We start from the raw sequence: 13,151 nt of genomic DNA, 5'->3' as shown, positions 1-13,151 counted from the left end.
AAAAACTGAAATAAATAAAAAAGAAAATAAAATAAATAAATAAAAAAATTAAACCAATAAAACAAATAAATACAATAAAAAAATAAAGAGAATAACTAGAAGCATAATAAATAAATAAAAAAATTAAATAAAAAGAATAAATAGAAAAATAATAAATAAATAGAAAAAAAAATAAGAAGATAAAATAAATAACAACAATAAAATAAATAAATACAAAAAGTGAAATAAAACCAATAAAACCAATAAATAGAAAAAATAAATAAAAAGATAAAATAAATAAATAAAAACAATAAAATATATGAGAACAATAAAATTAATAAATAAAAACACCAAAAAAAAAATTGTGCCTTTGATTTTTCATTTATTTTTCCTTGACGGTGTTGCACATTTTCTTCTTTTTATATGAAGTAATAGCGACACAAATTATTAAATTTTGTGAGTTATTACACACTGTTTTTGTCTGAGAAGACCCCTACTAAAATTTTCTGTGCAATATTTTTGTGGAACATTTTAACACTCCATCGGCTCCACCATAAAATAAAAATAAATAAAATGAAATTTAAAAAAATAAAATTTAAAAAAATAATGCCGTTGATTCTGAGAAGACCTCTTTTGAAATTTTCCGTGAAATATTTTTGTGGATTGTGGATTTTTCAGATTTTCAAAAATAGTTATCCAAATTACCCAAACGGGTAAGAAATAATGTTTGGTTAAAATGTTGCACAGAAATATGCGCCATTCAATTTTATTCTATTTTTTAAGACAATATTAATAGAAAAAAACTGTAATGTTTAAAGACAAAACGGCAAGTGGTCCCATACTCAACAGCTCTTCCTCTTTCATAATTGCTATACCGCATTAGTGTCTGTTTTGGCTGCTGCACTGTGTAATTGAAGTGAACTTTTGCCTTATTCGCTTTCCCGTGTGCTATCATCGTCTGCTTCTGCAAGTGATTCAATATAATGCAAAAAAATTTGTCAGAAAACATAATTTAACATTAAAAAACAAACGCTATAAAAGTAAACGCAAGCTATTTGAACTTTTGTTTCTTAAAGGACAAGCATTTCCATTCCCTTTATCAAGCCCATTTATGTCAATAAGACTCATTCATTCATTAGCTCTCATACGATTCATTGCACCGCAAATATATTCTAAAATCGTTTTTTCTTTTTCTTTCATTTCATTCGCATTTTTTTCTGGCCAACTTATATTTTATATTTTCATTAAATTAAGTACTACCACAATTATATCAACAACTTAGTTCGGTCCAATTTTAGTTATTTATTCTTATACTCCCTAATGAAACCGAAAAGCAGCTACATTTAAAACGCTCAACTCGAAAGTACCCCGTTTATAGTGAAACCATGCAGCGCAACCATAAAATATCAGATTCCATCATTATTGTGCGGCCCATCAAAAATACGAACCAAAGCGGATATGCTAACAAAAAACATAAAGCAAAAATCGTAAACGTTCGCAAAATATCATTTTTAGAAACAAAAATCTAGTAATCGTACATTTGGAAATTTACATACCAAACAAAAACAAAAACAAATCGATGTGCAACGCAACATTATTGCCATTATTATTAATTATGTCTTTTTGTTGTCTAGTGGAAATTGTAGTGAACAATTAGTGCGATTTTTTCTGCTCATGAGTTGTAAGTGTCTTCTGAATAATGACATCTACTATTCCCCTCTTCTGTTTCTTTTGAGTCGTAGATTTTTTTTGTTGTTTTTTTTCTCTTCTAGTTTTTTTTTCTATACAAAATATTTTGCGCTTCAACGATTTTAAGTTTTTGCTTCGAAACTTGACGAAATTTTGTTTTCTTTTCCTTTAAACTCTTAGAACTTATTTTACCTCGCCCTTTTTTTATATTTTTGAAGCTCTTCCTTTAACTCTCTTCCTCATTTAACTCAAGTATTCGAATCGCTTAACTGGAAGGAGTCGTGTGTTTTTGCATGCGACCAATTGCAGAATTTTCTGACTATGTCTCTGTGCTATCCCTCAGCAATTAAATTTTACTCCCTCGTTGTTTTTCATATATTTTTTGTGCAATTCATTCTTTTCCTACATCTACTCATTGAGAATCAACATTCATTCGTCTCACACCTGTATAATAGAATAGAGTCTCATAACTGTCCTCAATGTAAGCCTTGCAATTTTCGGCAATTCATCCATCATTGATTCGTTGTACTTACACACATAGTTAAATGCTCCTCTTATCCCTGTCAGTTTATCAGTTTTGTTTTATAAATAAATTTCTTTTTTGTCACGTGATAATTTTGAAATTTTTGTATTCAAATATCCATTCGAAATTATGATTGGTAGGCTAGTGCATTTTCGAGAGCACGTCGTCAATAGATGACTTCTGTATGTATGTATGCATATATGTATATATAATTAAAAAACAAATAGTTTCCTTATTAAAAAAAAAAATTAAATTTATTTCTTCCAAGCTGATTTCATTGGCTATGTGTAAATAGTAATCCATACATTTATTATTACTTATCATTATTTTTTTATTGGTGAGCACTGCGACCTTTACATTTATTGAAGAAATTAGTTAACGTCTTTTATTCCCAATTTCATGCGGAAGTTTTGTATGGGCCCTAATTCCTTGATATTTATTCCTGGCATCCGTCATTAAGTTAGCGCTCCCAGGATTCATCAATGCAGCGCAACACTCAAGTGCAGGGTGACACAGAATAATCTCACCGCGAACATTTTGCAAAGTTTTGATATATCAAAAGGGGGTCAGAACACGCGTTAATTTTTGTTAATTCTGTTTGTGGACGGTGTAATGTATTTTCTTCCATATAACGAATGCTGAAATAGACTAGTCGCAATAAACCAAAACTACTACTCCACGTAATTTTCAGCGTTCTTCTGACGGGAAGCAAATCAAATTGCGGCATTTTTACTGTGGCTAATAAGAGATCAGTTCACAAGAGAGCCACCACGGTTTCGAGAATGGCAAGTTTGTCGTGGCACGTGAAAATATGATATATGACAACCATAAGGTTCATCCAAATTATTGTTTTTTTTCTTCACCAAAATTTATGGATTGTCACTCATCAACCCGGAACTTTGATTTTTGGCTAATTCGAGCGAGTTGCTTTATGACAAAGCGTGGGCTTTTTATTAGCCATTCGATTTTGATATTTAGGACTAGTTGGATTGTCCTTTTCGTAATATTGAGAAAAATATTGTGCTTGCTTAATCTAAATCTTGCTTAGGGCTGATGTTTGTTTGACCGTCTTATCTCTCCCTTACACGTCAATCTTAGGTTTTAGGTCAGCTCTTTAGTTTTTTCAATAACCCTCAACGAGATTATTTTTCTTAATTTTAGATGGTTTTTTACTTTGCTTATCATTTGATTTCCTTGTAAATTTTTCCATTATATATTTAATTAATTTTTGTACAATATTTACTATGCAACTTTTTCAATTCGAATTATGCATGCATGCTTATATTTGATTTATTAGTTTTTTGAATAAAAGTTCCTGTATTGCATGCGATATTTTAAAATTTTCTGCACTCTTGGTTTTTAATAAAAAGTACTTAGACTGCAAAGAAAGTATAAACGAATATAATTGAAATATTACTTACATTTTCATTACAGCGCTACAGAGGGTGCCGATTCGCATCCCGCTTCTGGCGGTGGCACCCCCACTGGTGATGAGGGTCAAATTGGACAGGGTAAGGGCGAAGAAGCGAACAGTACGTGTCACAGTACAAAATTTTATTCCAAATTGGTAACAAAATTAATGTAAAAGATGTGATCAATGTGCTTAACAAATTTTATTTTATGTGAAGTAAAATTTTCCAAAAAAAAAAATTAATCTTTGTACTTTCAAAAAAAAAAAATATATATATACAAATATATATTTATATGTATTAATAATAACACACAAAGAATGGAAGAAACGGTGACAGGTTACTAATAATGTTGCTCGCTTATTTATAGTATTTTAGAGTCTAGTGCATGTCGCATAAACTCATTAGTAGTTATTGTACTCTTTATTCGTGCATTCATCATTTCGATCTGATTTCGGCAGTTTAACTAATTAACTAATACTCCGATTTTGTTTATATCAAAAATTCTAGTTACCACAAAAGTAACACAACAAGCAAAACATTTTGGCTCATTCTTGTCGTCGGCAATAAATAAAGCGGGCGCTAAAATTAAGGAGACTGTCAAGGAGAATGTAAGTACATCTGCTTTTATATACATAATTGTTGTTGTTACACATTTTGCAAATACATTGCCGTTAACTATACAAAACCATGCCACCTCAATAGTCGTATCCAAATAGTATAGGCCGTATGGATGACTCAGTCTTATACATAGTTCTTTGGAGCCACATTATGACCTTAAGACCCCAGTTCTTTCAATAAACCTAAGATGCTACTGCGCTGTATTGAATGCTGAATACGCAAGAGTCGTTAGACCATATCTTGAGCTTGTGTAAGTGACCAGTAAGTATGCCCGTGACCATACTCAATTTTTCCTTGGGAAGGTTTACGAGATGTTTGAATCTGTTATGATTGTAAGGAATTTGGTTTTCGTATCCCCCAGTGAGGTGCCAGCATGAGTTCCGTAGAGTTAACTATTGAACTGTAAACTCTCCTCTGAAGGAATGCTTTCTCATCGCCAGGAATGGCTCAAATTCTATTAGTTGCGCTCTACTAGCCATTATCTCTACCTGGTTTGCGCATATGCCCCAAGACTCAAATAAGCTGAATGCGATTGCGCGCCACTAATGAGCTTAGTTTCTTTACATTTGGAATATATATCATATAATACCGCTATAAAAAGTTCTATATTTAACCTTTTATAATGCAAAGCATAATCTTAGATATTCACGGAAAAAGTTACACTACATCTCTCCCCATAGATTTTCAATCATTTTCAGATTTGGGGCCATGCTATAATTTCAACGTTTTGGGACACAATCCAAGTTTTGGCCCCACTTGAAGTGCATTATCATGTTGAAAGATCCAATAACTCGGCCACTTGGCTTTCATAAAATGTTTTCATACAGAACCTTTGAAAGAAACAAATGGGAAAACGTTACGAACTTAAATTCATGGTCGACAGCGGTTTTACTGTTTTCGCAAAGCTTGGTTATTGAGCTCGCCCACTGCAGTGTAATTTAGTAACAAAAGCATATTAGTATTCAAAGATCCCAACGGGAACCGTACCCCACTGAGCAAGAGGCGAGAGACGATTTTTTTTTTATTTCTCATTAAGGAATACCAAATTTTCTGCTGCATCTGCAGCAAGATTTCTACAAAAGTCGTATGGTTTTCTGAGGAAATGGGTAAAACATTTGCAGGATCATGGAAGTGTTGATGATATGCCTAAACAGGGGAAACGAACCATTTCAAAATCCGCCATAGCCGTTTAGGTTTGTGTGTGACTACCATTCGATTCGTGTGTGTTAAGAGCCCGTTGTGGGCGTGAAATATCAAATTATAGAAAAAAAATTCTGACATGAAAATGCCTCTCATAAAACCATCTCGAACCGACGAATCTAAATTTTTTTTTTAATAATTCTTTGAGACATGATTGAGCTGCGGATGGTGAAAATTTCGTCCAACGCGCACTGAAACACGCGGGACATTTTCATCTTTACCCCAGTTTCTCTCCACTGAAATTTCAAGAATTAAAGAATGATAAAATTGTTTTGAAACGTATTGTGGAGGTCTGTTGAAGTGTTGAATTTGGGTGTGAAAGTCGTACTTACAAAGGAAGACTATTGAAAGCATCATAATCGCATCAGTCACAGTTTTAAAGAGCCTCCTGCCAGTCTTCAGATGTCAAGCCCATTGCACATATCCAGGAATTTATGTAGCGTAGAATAAAAAAATAGCCAATGCTTAAAAAGCTTACAATGATTTTGAAATGAGTTTGGCTGAAATTGTCACAGGATTATGATGAACAATTTTCTTTCTGACCATATCTCGTTGCACATATCCGTACCACTTAACGGTTCAATTCTGTGGAAAGTAAATAAATAAAGAAACAAAAGCTCAACCTAACCTAACTTTCGTCGTAAGATATCTAAATACTCCAAAATGTAATGCTTTATTAGAATCAGGAGGATGTAAGGGGCGTTTATGGAGGCTTGCCCAACCATCGTACCAGAACGACTTGGCTACTTCTAGCGCTGACTTGAGTAAACGGGAGATATTGGATTTAACAATAGAACTTTGCTAACAGACGAGGGTTCATTGGCACTGTAATTGACGAAGAATACGAACTCTTACGATGCGTTTACTTTAATGTGTACTCGAATATGTATCCCATTTCCTAAAACGCAAATCTAGAGACATGGGGAAAGTCTTTACATTAAACAAGCTATCAACTGTACTCTCTTAGAGCACCAATTGAATCAAATGCTTTACTTTCTTCGTATGAACTCAATAACTAGATACTAAAGGGAGTCTTAAAACATCATCGTCATTTACAGAAACTGACTTTGGAAGCTAACATGGGTGTACAACTACAACGGGATGCATCGGCTGGAAATTTTGGAAAACAATTATTGGATATTGGAAATGGGCGAATGGAAATTGATGAATCTACACAATGTATCACCCTTCCAGCAAACTTCGGTAAGATCACAGAAAGCATCGTCGAATTGGTGCAAAAAGATTTCCCAAACATTGCACAAAACTACAAAAACCATCAGTGGTTCAGTACGCGTGCTATATTAGCAGCCAAAAACATCGATGCCAATACCCTCAACTTCACCATTCAGCATGGAATTCCCAGTGAAATGACAGCATATAACCCCATCGATACTGTGGAGAATCAAGACGAGGTTGTCAATTATCCAACTTAATTCTTGAATTCGTTTGATTTGCCAAGCATGCCATCCACCGTTCTTACATTGAAAATTGGCATACCCATCATTCTTCTTCGAAACATAAATCCACAACAGCTTTGCAACGGAACCAGACTCTTAGTCAAGAAAATGATGAACAATGGTATCGAGGTAACAATTTAGACTGGAAAATTGAAAGGTGAAGGCGTACTGTTGCCACGTATCCCAATGATCCTGACAGATATGCCATTCGAATTCAAACGTCTACAGTTCCAACAAAGCACAAGGGCAATCGTTACAAGTGTGGGAATTAAATTTAGAGAATGCATGCTTCTCACATGGACAGGCTTGCTCACATGTCGGAAAACCGTCTGATTTATTCGTCTACGCACCAGATGGAAAAACCTGAAATATTGTGTATCCCACAGCACTTCAATAAACATCGAATTGAAACTAAATTGTGACATTACAATTCTTTCGAAATAAACAAAATCAATAAAATGGTTTAGAATGAATTGAATATTTGAGTACTGATTTTTCTTTAAAGTTGTGTTTTTTAAATTTATTGTTGTTGGCGTAGCAACGCGCGCCGTGTACAGCTAGTTTGTTTTATAAAAATGTAATTATAAAAAGACGGCCGCCGTAGCCGAATGGATTGGTGCGTGACTACCATTCGGGATAAAGTAGGCTCGAATATCCGCGCATGAAATAGCAAAATGCTGGAAAAAGGTTTTTTCTTATAGCGGTCTCCCCTTGGTAGGTAATGGTAAACCTCCGAGTGTATTTCTGCCGTGCAAAAACTCCTCATAAAAAACCATTTTCCGTTCGGAGTCGGCTTAAAACTTAGGTCCCTCCATTTGTGGAACAATATCAAGCAGGCACGCCACAAATAGGAGTAGGAGCTCGCCCAAATATGTAACAGAAATGTAGGTGTCAATTATTTATTTATTTTTTATTATTTATAAAAAATTTACTTACAATAAAAATAATCCACATTTTTCGAATAAGAGATTTCTGGCTAATCTTCCTAATATCCCGACCTTCAGACATGATTTAATAAATGCACTTAACCTACCTTTTTACTCGTTTACATTTAAGACTATCAATTCACAATTTGAAACTACATCTCCACTTTCTTTCTCGCAGCCCATTCTCGAGTCTTTCAACAAAGAACAGGAAGCCTTTATCAAAAGTCAAGGTGGTCAAGATTCCGGCGCTGCACCCTGGATCGGACACTCCAACGAGGCTAAGATCAAAGAGGAAATACTCGGTCTCTCACAGGATCGTCGCAATTTTGTGCGCGCCCCACCGGCCGGCGTTGATTTTGACTTTAACTACGATACAGCGTATCCCACAGCAATTGCCATAATGGCCGAGGATAAGGCGCTGGAGACAATGCGATTCGAATTGGTGCCCAAAATGTAAGTGCAGTTCAAGCAGAGCGACAGACCACAGACTACAATATATTATTAATAGGACTATGAATAAGTTCCTTGCGGTTTTACAACAGATGGCGTAACTTGATTATTATTCCATCGATCCACATTTCCAAACATTCATTGGAGAGCTACTGTCGTAAGGCACAAACGTCAGTATAAGTTTTTTATTTGAAGCGTAAACAACAATATTTTTACCACACTTGAAAATGTCGAATTTCGTGCCAAATAATGTGTTTTTGCGGGGAATTTTTTAATATGAAGAAAAAAGCAGCCGAAAGTCATCGTATCTTGGTGGAAGTTTATGGTGAGCATGCTCTAGCTGAGCGAACGTGCCAGAAGTGGTTTGCACGCTTTAAAAGTGGTGATTTTGGCTTGGAAGACGAAGAACGCGAGGGTGCGCCGCCAAAGTTCATGGATACCGAATTGGAGGAATTGCTCGATCAAGATCCGGCTCAAACGCAAGAAGAGGTTGCAAAAACTTTGGGAGTTGATCAATCAACCATTTCCAAACGTTTAAAAGCCATGGGAATGATCCGAAAGGTAGGCCATTGGGTGCCGTATGAATTGAAGCCAAGAGACGTTGAACGCCGTTTTATGGCATGCGAACAACTGCTTCAACGGCACAAAAGAAAGGGTTTTTTGCATCGAATTGTGACTGGCGATGAAAAGTGGGTCCATTACGACAATCCAAAACGTCGGGCAACGTATGGATACCCTGGCCATGCTTCAACATCGACGTCGGCGCAGAATATTCATGGCCTGAAGGTTATGCTGTGTATCTGGTGGGACCAGCTGGGTGTTGTGTATTATGAGCTACTGAAACCGAATGAAACGATTACGGGGGATGTCTACCGACGACAATTGATGCGTTTGAGCCGAGCACTGCGAGAAAAACGGCCGCAATACGCCGATAGACACGACAAAGTTATTTTGCAACATGACAATGCTCGGCCACATGTTGCACAAGTGGTCAAAACATGCTTAGAAACGCTCAAATGGGATGTCCTACCCCACCCGCCGTATAGTCCAGACCTTGCGCCATCCGAATACTATCTCTTCCGATCGATGCAACATGGCCTGGCTGACCAGCACTTCCGTAATTACGATGAAGTCAAAAAATGGATCGATTCGTGGATTGCGGCAAAACCGACCGAATTTTTCACAAAGGGAATCCGTGAATTGCCAGAAAGATGGGAAAAAGTAGTAGCAAGCGATGGACAATACTTTGAATATTAAATTTGTAACCATTTTACGTCAATAAAGTTTCAAATTTCGAAAAAAAACCGCACGAACTTAACCATAGTCCTATTAATTATACTTTTTTTTGCTTTAAAAATAATTTTTCCTTTTTCCGTACAGCATCACCGAGGAGAATTTCTGGCGGAATTACTTCTATCGTGTTTCACTAATTATTCAGGCAGCCGAATTGGGTACACTTGGCGCTGATGGCGTTGGTCAGGCCTCAAGCGGCGAAGACGGTAAGTTTTGTGTTGGCTGTGTGGTTAACAAATGAAGCAAAACGAAAGTAAAACGATAATGTTGCAAGTATGCTCTACCGCCTACTCTCTAATACTGTCATTAATTCTACCACCACTACTGTTACTACTTCTACTATTACTACTACTCCGCTGCTATATATTCTACTTTCTTTATTTCTTTCTTTTTTTATTATTTATCACACACTTTTAAGCTTTTATCAATGAATTGTTTTAAATATTTGTTTTTTGTCAATATTTCTTATTTTACTTTGCCTAATTAAGCGGCAATTTGAATTTAGTTTTTCTCACCAAATCAATTTGAACAAAAGTCATCCCTTTGTAACTAGTCATTTTTCGTGCCCTGCCAACCACCTGCATACATTTCCATGTATAAAAAAACAAAACTTGTATCATATGTATATGTCGTTTTATTACATACATTTAAAAGCAATATTTTAATTTTCGTCCTGTTTTCTTTATGAAGTGTATTTGTGCGTACATTAAAAGAAACCTGAAAATGGAAAATGTGGCAGCTAATTTTTTGTTGATCTTTGATTTACCATAATATATAAATTTCAGTAATCAGTAAATTTTCTTTTTTTACTAATAAATGAGTTTTTTTTAAATACTCCTAAAGTTACATATACATACATAATACATACAAACATACTCACAGACATGTAGTTATTGCTCTGCGTGTTAAATTCAACACCAAATATGCAGCGGAAAGCATCAATCAATTCATAAGAATCAATAGAATTTATTTACGCTATCGCACACCACCTCGCAATAAATCAGTCAATCAATTAAAAAAAAATAGTCACGCATTTTTGCAAACACCATAAAAATATCAGGTTAAATCGCGTGAATGATGGATCTCCATTCGCAAGGAATACATCAAAATGAAGCATTTTATTCTCATATTATTTCCTTTTATCATTTTTATGATTTTACTATTTATGAATTTTTTATTTCCGCTATACAAACTGGAACGCACATGCGTGTAGACACTAAATAAAATTGTCATTGGCATGAAGTTTATTTGGCTAAGTAAGGATGTCAATCGTAGGAATTATGTGAACCCCGGGAATTTATCGATATTCAGCCTTATCACTAAGTCTAAGTCCATCGTAGAAAAAACACGAAGAATACAACCCTCCGTTAGACCTCGAAAAATTTGCTATCACTGAATTAATGTGAGCTCGAAAGCGTGCTGCCAAACTCAAATGCCAAATTTTGATGTTTCGACATCAATTGGCAACAAGTAAACAAAAGAATTTTACCTTAATAACTGAACCAAACTCCCAAAAAGGTTGAAAGCGTAAATATTAAAAATATATATTTTTTTAAGTTATTTTCCAATTATTTTAATTTTCTTAAATTAATTCTATTGGAAGTAAGGGAAGAATCTTTTGAAAGAAGAAAGCCGGAAATATTTAGATTACTTCAAGTGCTGTGAAAAACACTGAAAATGCCTTTAAGGATTTAAAAAGAGTTAACTCTTTATAAGAAAAAATCTTGGTTGCTTATTTGCATATAATTTTACAAATTTTATATTAAAAATGTCGATTAAAAAACACCATTTATCCATATACTTGAGGTGTTTAAAGGGATGAGATTCATAAACTGGCTTCGAGGCAAACATTTTTTGCAATCAGATGCGAGAATTGCTTTAATAACGAATTTTTAGTAAATTTAATACTAGCGTAGAATCTACGAAAGTTGTACCGCATTGGATTCAGTGATAGGGCTGATTAATGTTGGCTTGGATAGGTAGGTGAAATGGCTGAAGTACCAGTCTGGGACTCCCCAAGTAGCACTAAAGCGCCGTTTTTATATCAATATGAGACCTCCAACAGGCAGATATCTACAGCCAGCCAGAGCTCTAATGGAGAAGATTGATGGGGCTTAGGTTGGAGCACTGCTCCAGGCTATCAAATAAAGGAGGACCCAGTGACCTTAATGGTCTAGCTACCAGACCCGGACATTTACAGAAATTTTGGGTTAAAGTATGAAAAAAATTTGTATGCATAATCTTATGTCAATAAAGCTTAATTCAAAATTACACGGTCCTATAAAATTAAGCAAAAACATTTTACTAGAAACCAAAGTGTACTTTTCGAAAGGTTTTCGAAGTGCTGAAGATATTGGAGCAAACTCAGCAGCATTTAAGAGAAGATAACGTATAATTGAAGATGTTGTATCGTTTTATTATTATTATTGTTTTTTTTTAAGAATCCCGATTTTAGATTCAGTATATCGAAAACCTTTGGTAAAGTATTCTGCGGTTTCTGGTATGTCAGTTTAGGAAGGCATTAGATTTGTTTTGCTTACAAACTGCTTACGACTGATACTATATAATACTCTGGCCTCTCTTTCGTCGCTTTAAAGCACTTCGGTCCCAAAAAAAAACTTTTACATTGCATGAAAATGTTTAAGAATTTTATCAACGAAATCAATCGAACGGAGGTATCCCAATATTTGCAAAATAAAAATTAGGAAATTGAAATGGGTTAATGATGCAAAATCAAAATAATAAATTTTTTTAATGGTATTCTTATTTTTTTCAGATTTTGTTTTATAACAATAAAAAAATACATTTACAATGATACCGTTTTTTTTACAATAAAAAAATACCTTTCAAGCCTAAAACGATCGAAATTTGGCTGAGTTATCCCAGTTTTTCTTTAATCGATCTTCAAAAAAAAAAATTAAAAATAGCTCATCAGAAATATTGTTTTATTTTTTATTTTATTTAAAAAAAACTTACATAACAATAAAATTAATAGCGAAACTGACGCGGTGTTCGCAAGCGGTCCTCCATCCAAGTACTAACCGCGCCCGACGCTGCTTCATTTCGGTTATCGAACGAGAACCGATGTTTTCAGCGTGGTATGGTCGTTGACAGTTTTTACTGTAATTCCATGCATACGCATAAAAATACATCGTAAACACCGTGTTTACTTACTTTTTTTGGAAGATTTGAGCCATGGTACTTTAAAAAGAAGTAAAAATAATCATGGTTTAATAAAATAAAGTGCAGTCGGCAAAGCCATGGATGTTGTCATATCAGAATGATCGACTTTGGGTTTGACTTCACTGCTATATTCGTTCCTTTTCCTTAGAGTTTTTGATTTGAAATACACCCTGCCATAATCAGTTTTTCAAATAAATATTTTATTAGGTCAATTCATAATTAAGTGCAAATAGGAAATATTTAAACAAAAATGTAAAATTCTGCAAGCCTGAAAACAAGTCAAATATCAACTTATTCTGAAGAAATATAGAAGTCTCCGCACTTCGATTTAACATAACTGAACAAAATCACACGTGAATTGAAAATAGTGCTGAAAAGGTGCTACAAAGAGACCTTACTTACATATCAATGCATAACCGGA

General features: G+C 34.6%; 1 protein-coding gene and 1 pseudogene across 7 annotated transcripts in view; one reads left to right on the top strand and one right to left on the bottom strand.

The window, feature by feature from the left end:
- Positions 1-13,151, top strand: part of LOC129244385 (synapse-associated protein of 47 kDa) — a 149,399-nt gene that overhangs the window by 112,456 nt on the left and 23,792 nt on the right. For 5 of the 7 annotated variants that reach the window (XR_008582367.1, XM_054882016.1, XM_054882008.1 and 2 more), the window contains exons 5-8: positions 3,626-3,723; positions 4,111-4,211; positions 7,983-8,257; positions 9,635-9,753. Coding sequence is in view for 6 of the 7 variants with exons in the window: in XM_054882016.1 (XP_054737991.1) it covers positions 3,626-3,723; positions 4,111-4,211; positions 7,983-8,257; positions 9,635-9,753 (593 nt within the window). In the remaining variant the exon portion in view is untranslated. The remainder of the gene's footprint in view (positions 1-3,625; positions 3,724-4,110; positions 4,212-7,982; positions 8,258-9,634; positions 9,754-13,151) is intronic. The other 2 variants (XM_054882025.1, XM_054882022.1) reach the window with 1 other exon arrangement.
- On the bottom strand, positions 12,541-12,659 carry LOC129236641 (5S ribosomal RNA; annotated as a pseudogene).

This window comes from Anastrepha obliqua, chromosome 1 (genome assembly GCF_027943255.1).
Source record: "Anastrepha obliqua isolate idAnaObli1 chromosome 1, idAnaObli1_1.0, whole genome shotgun sequence".
NCBI classification, from domain to species: Eukaryota; Metazoa; Arthropoda; class Insecta; order Diptera; family Tephritidae; genus Anastrepha; species Anastrepha obliqua.
The sequence above is the reverse complement of the archived record's forward strand: the minus strand, read 5'-3'. Positions and strand labels throughout refer to the sequence as shown.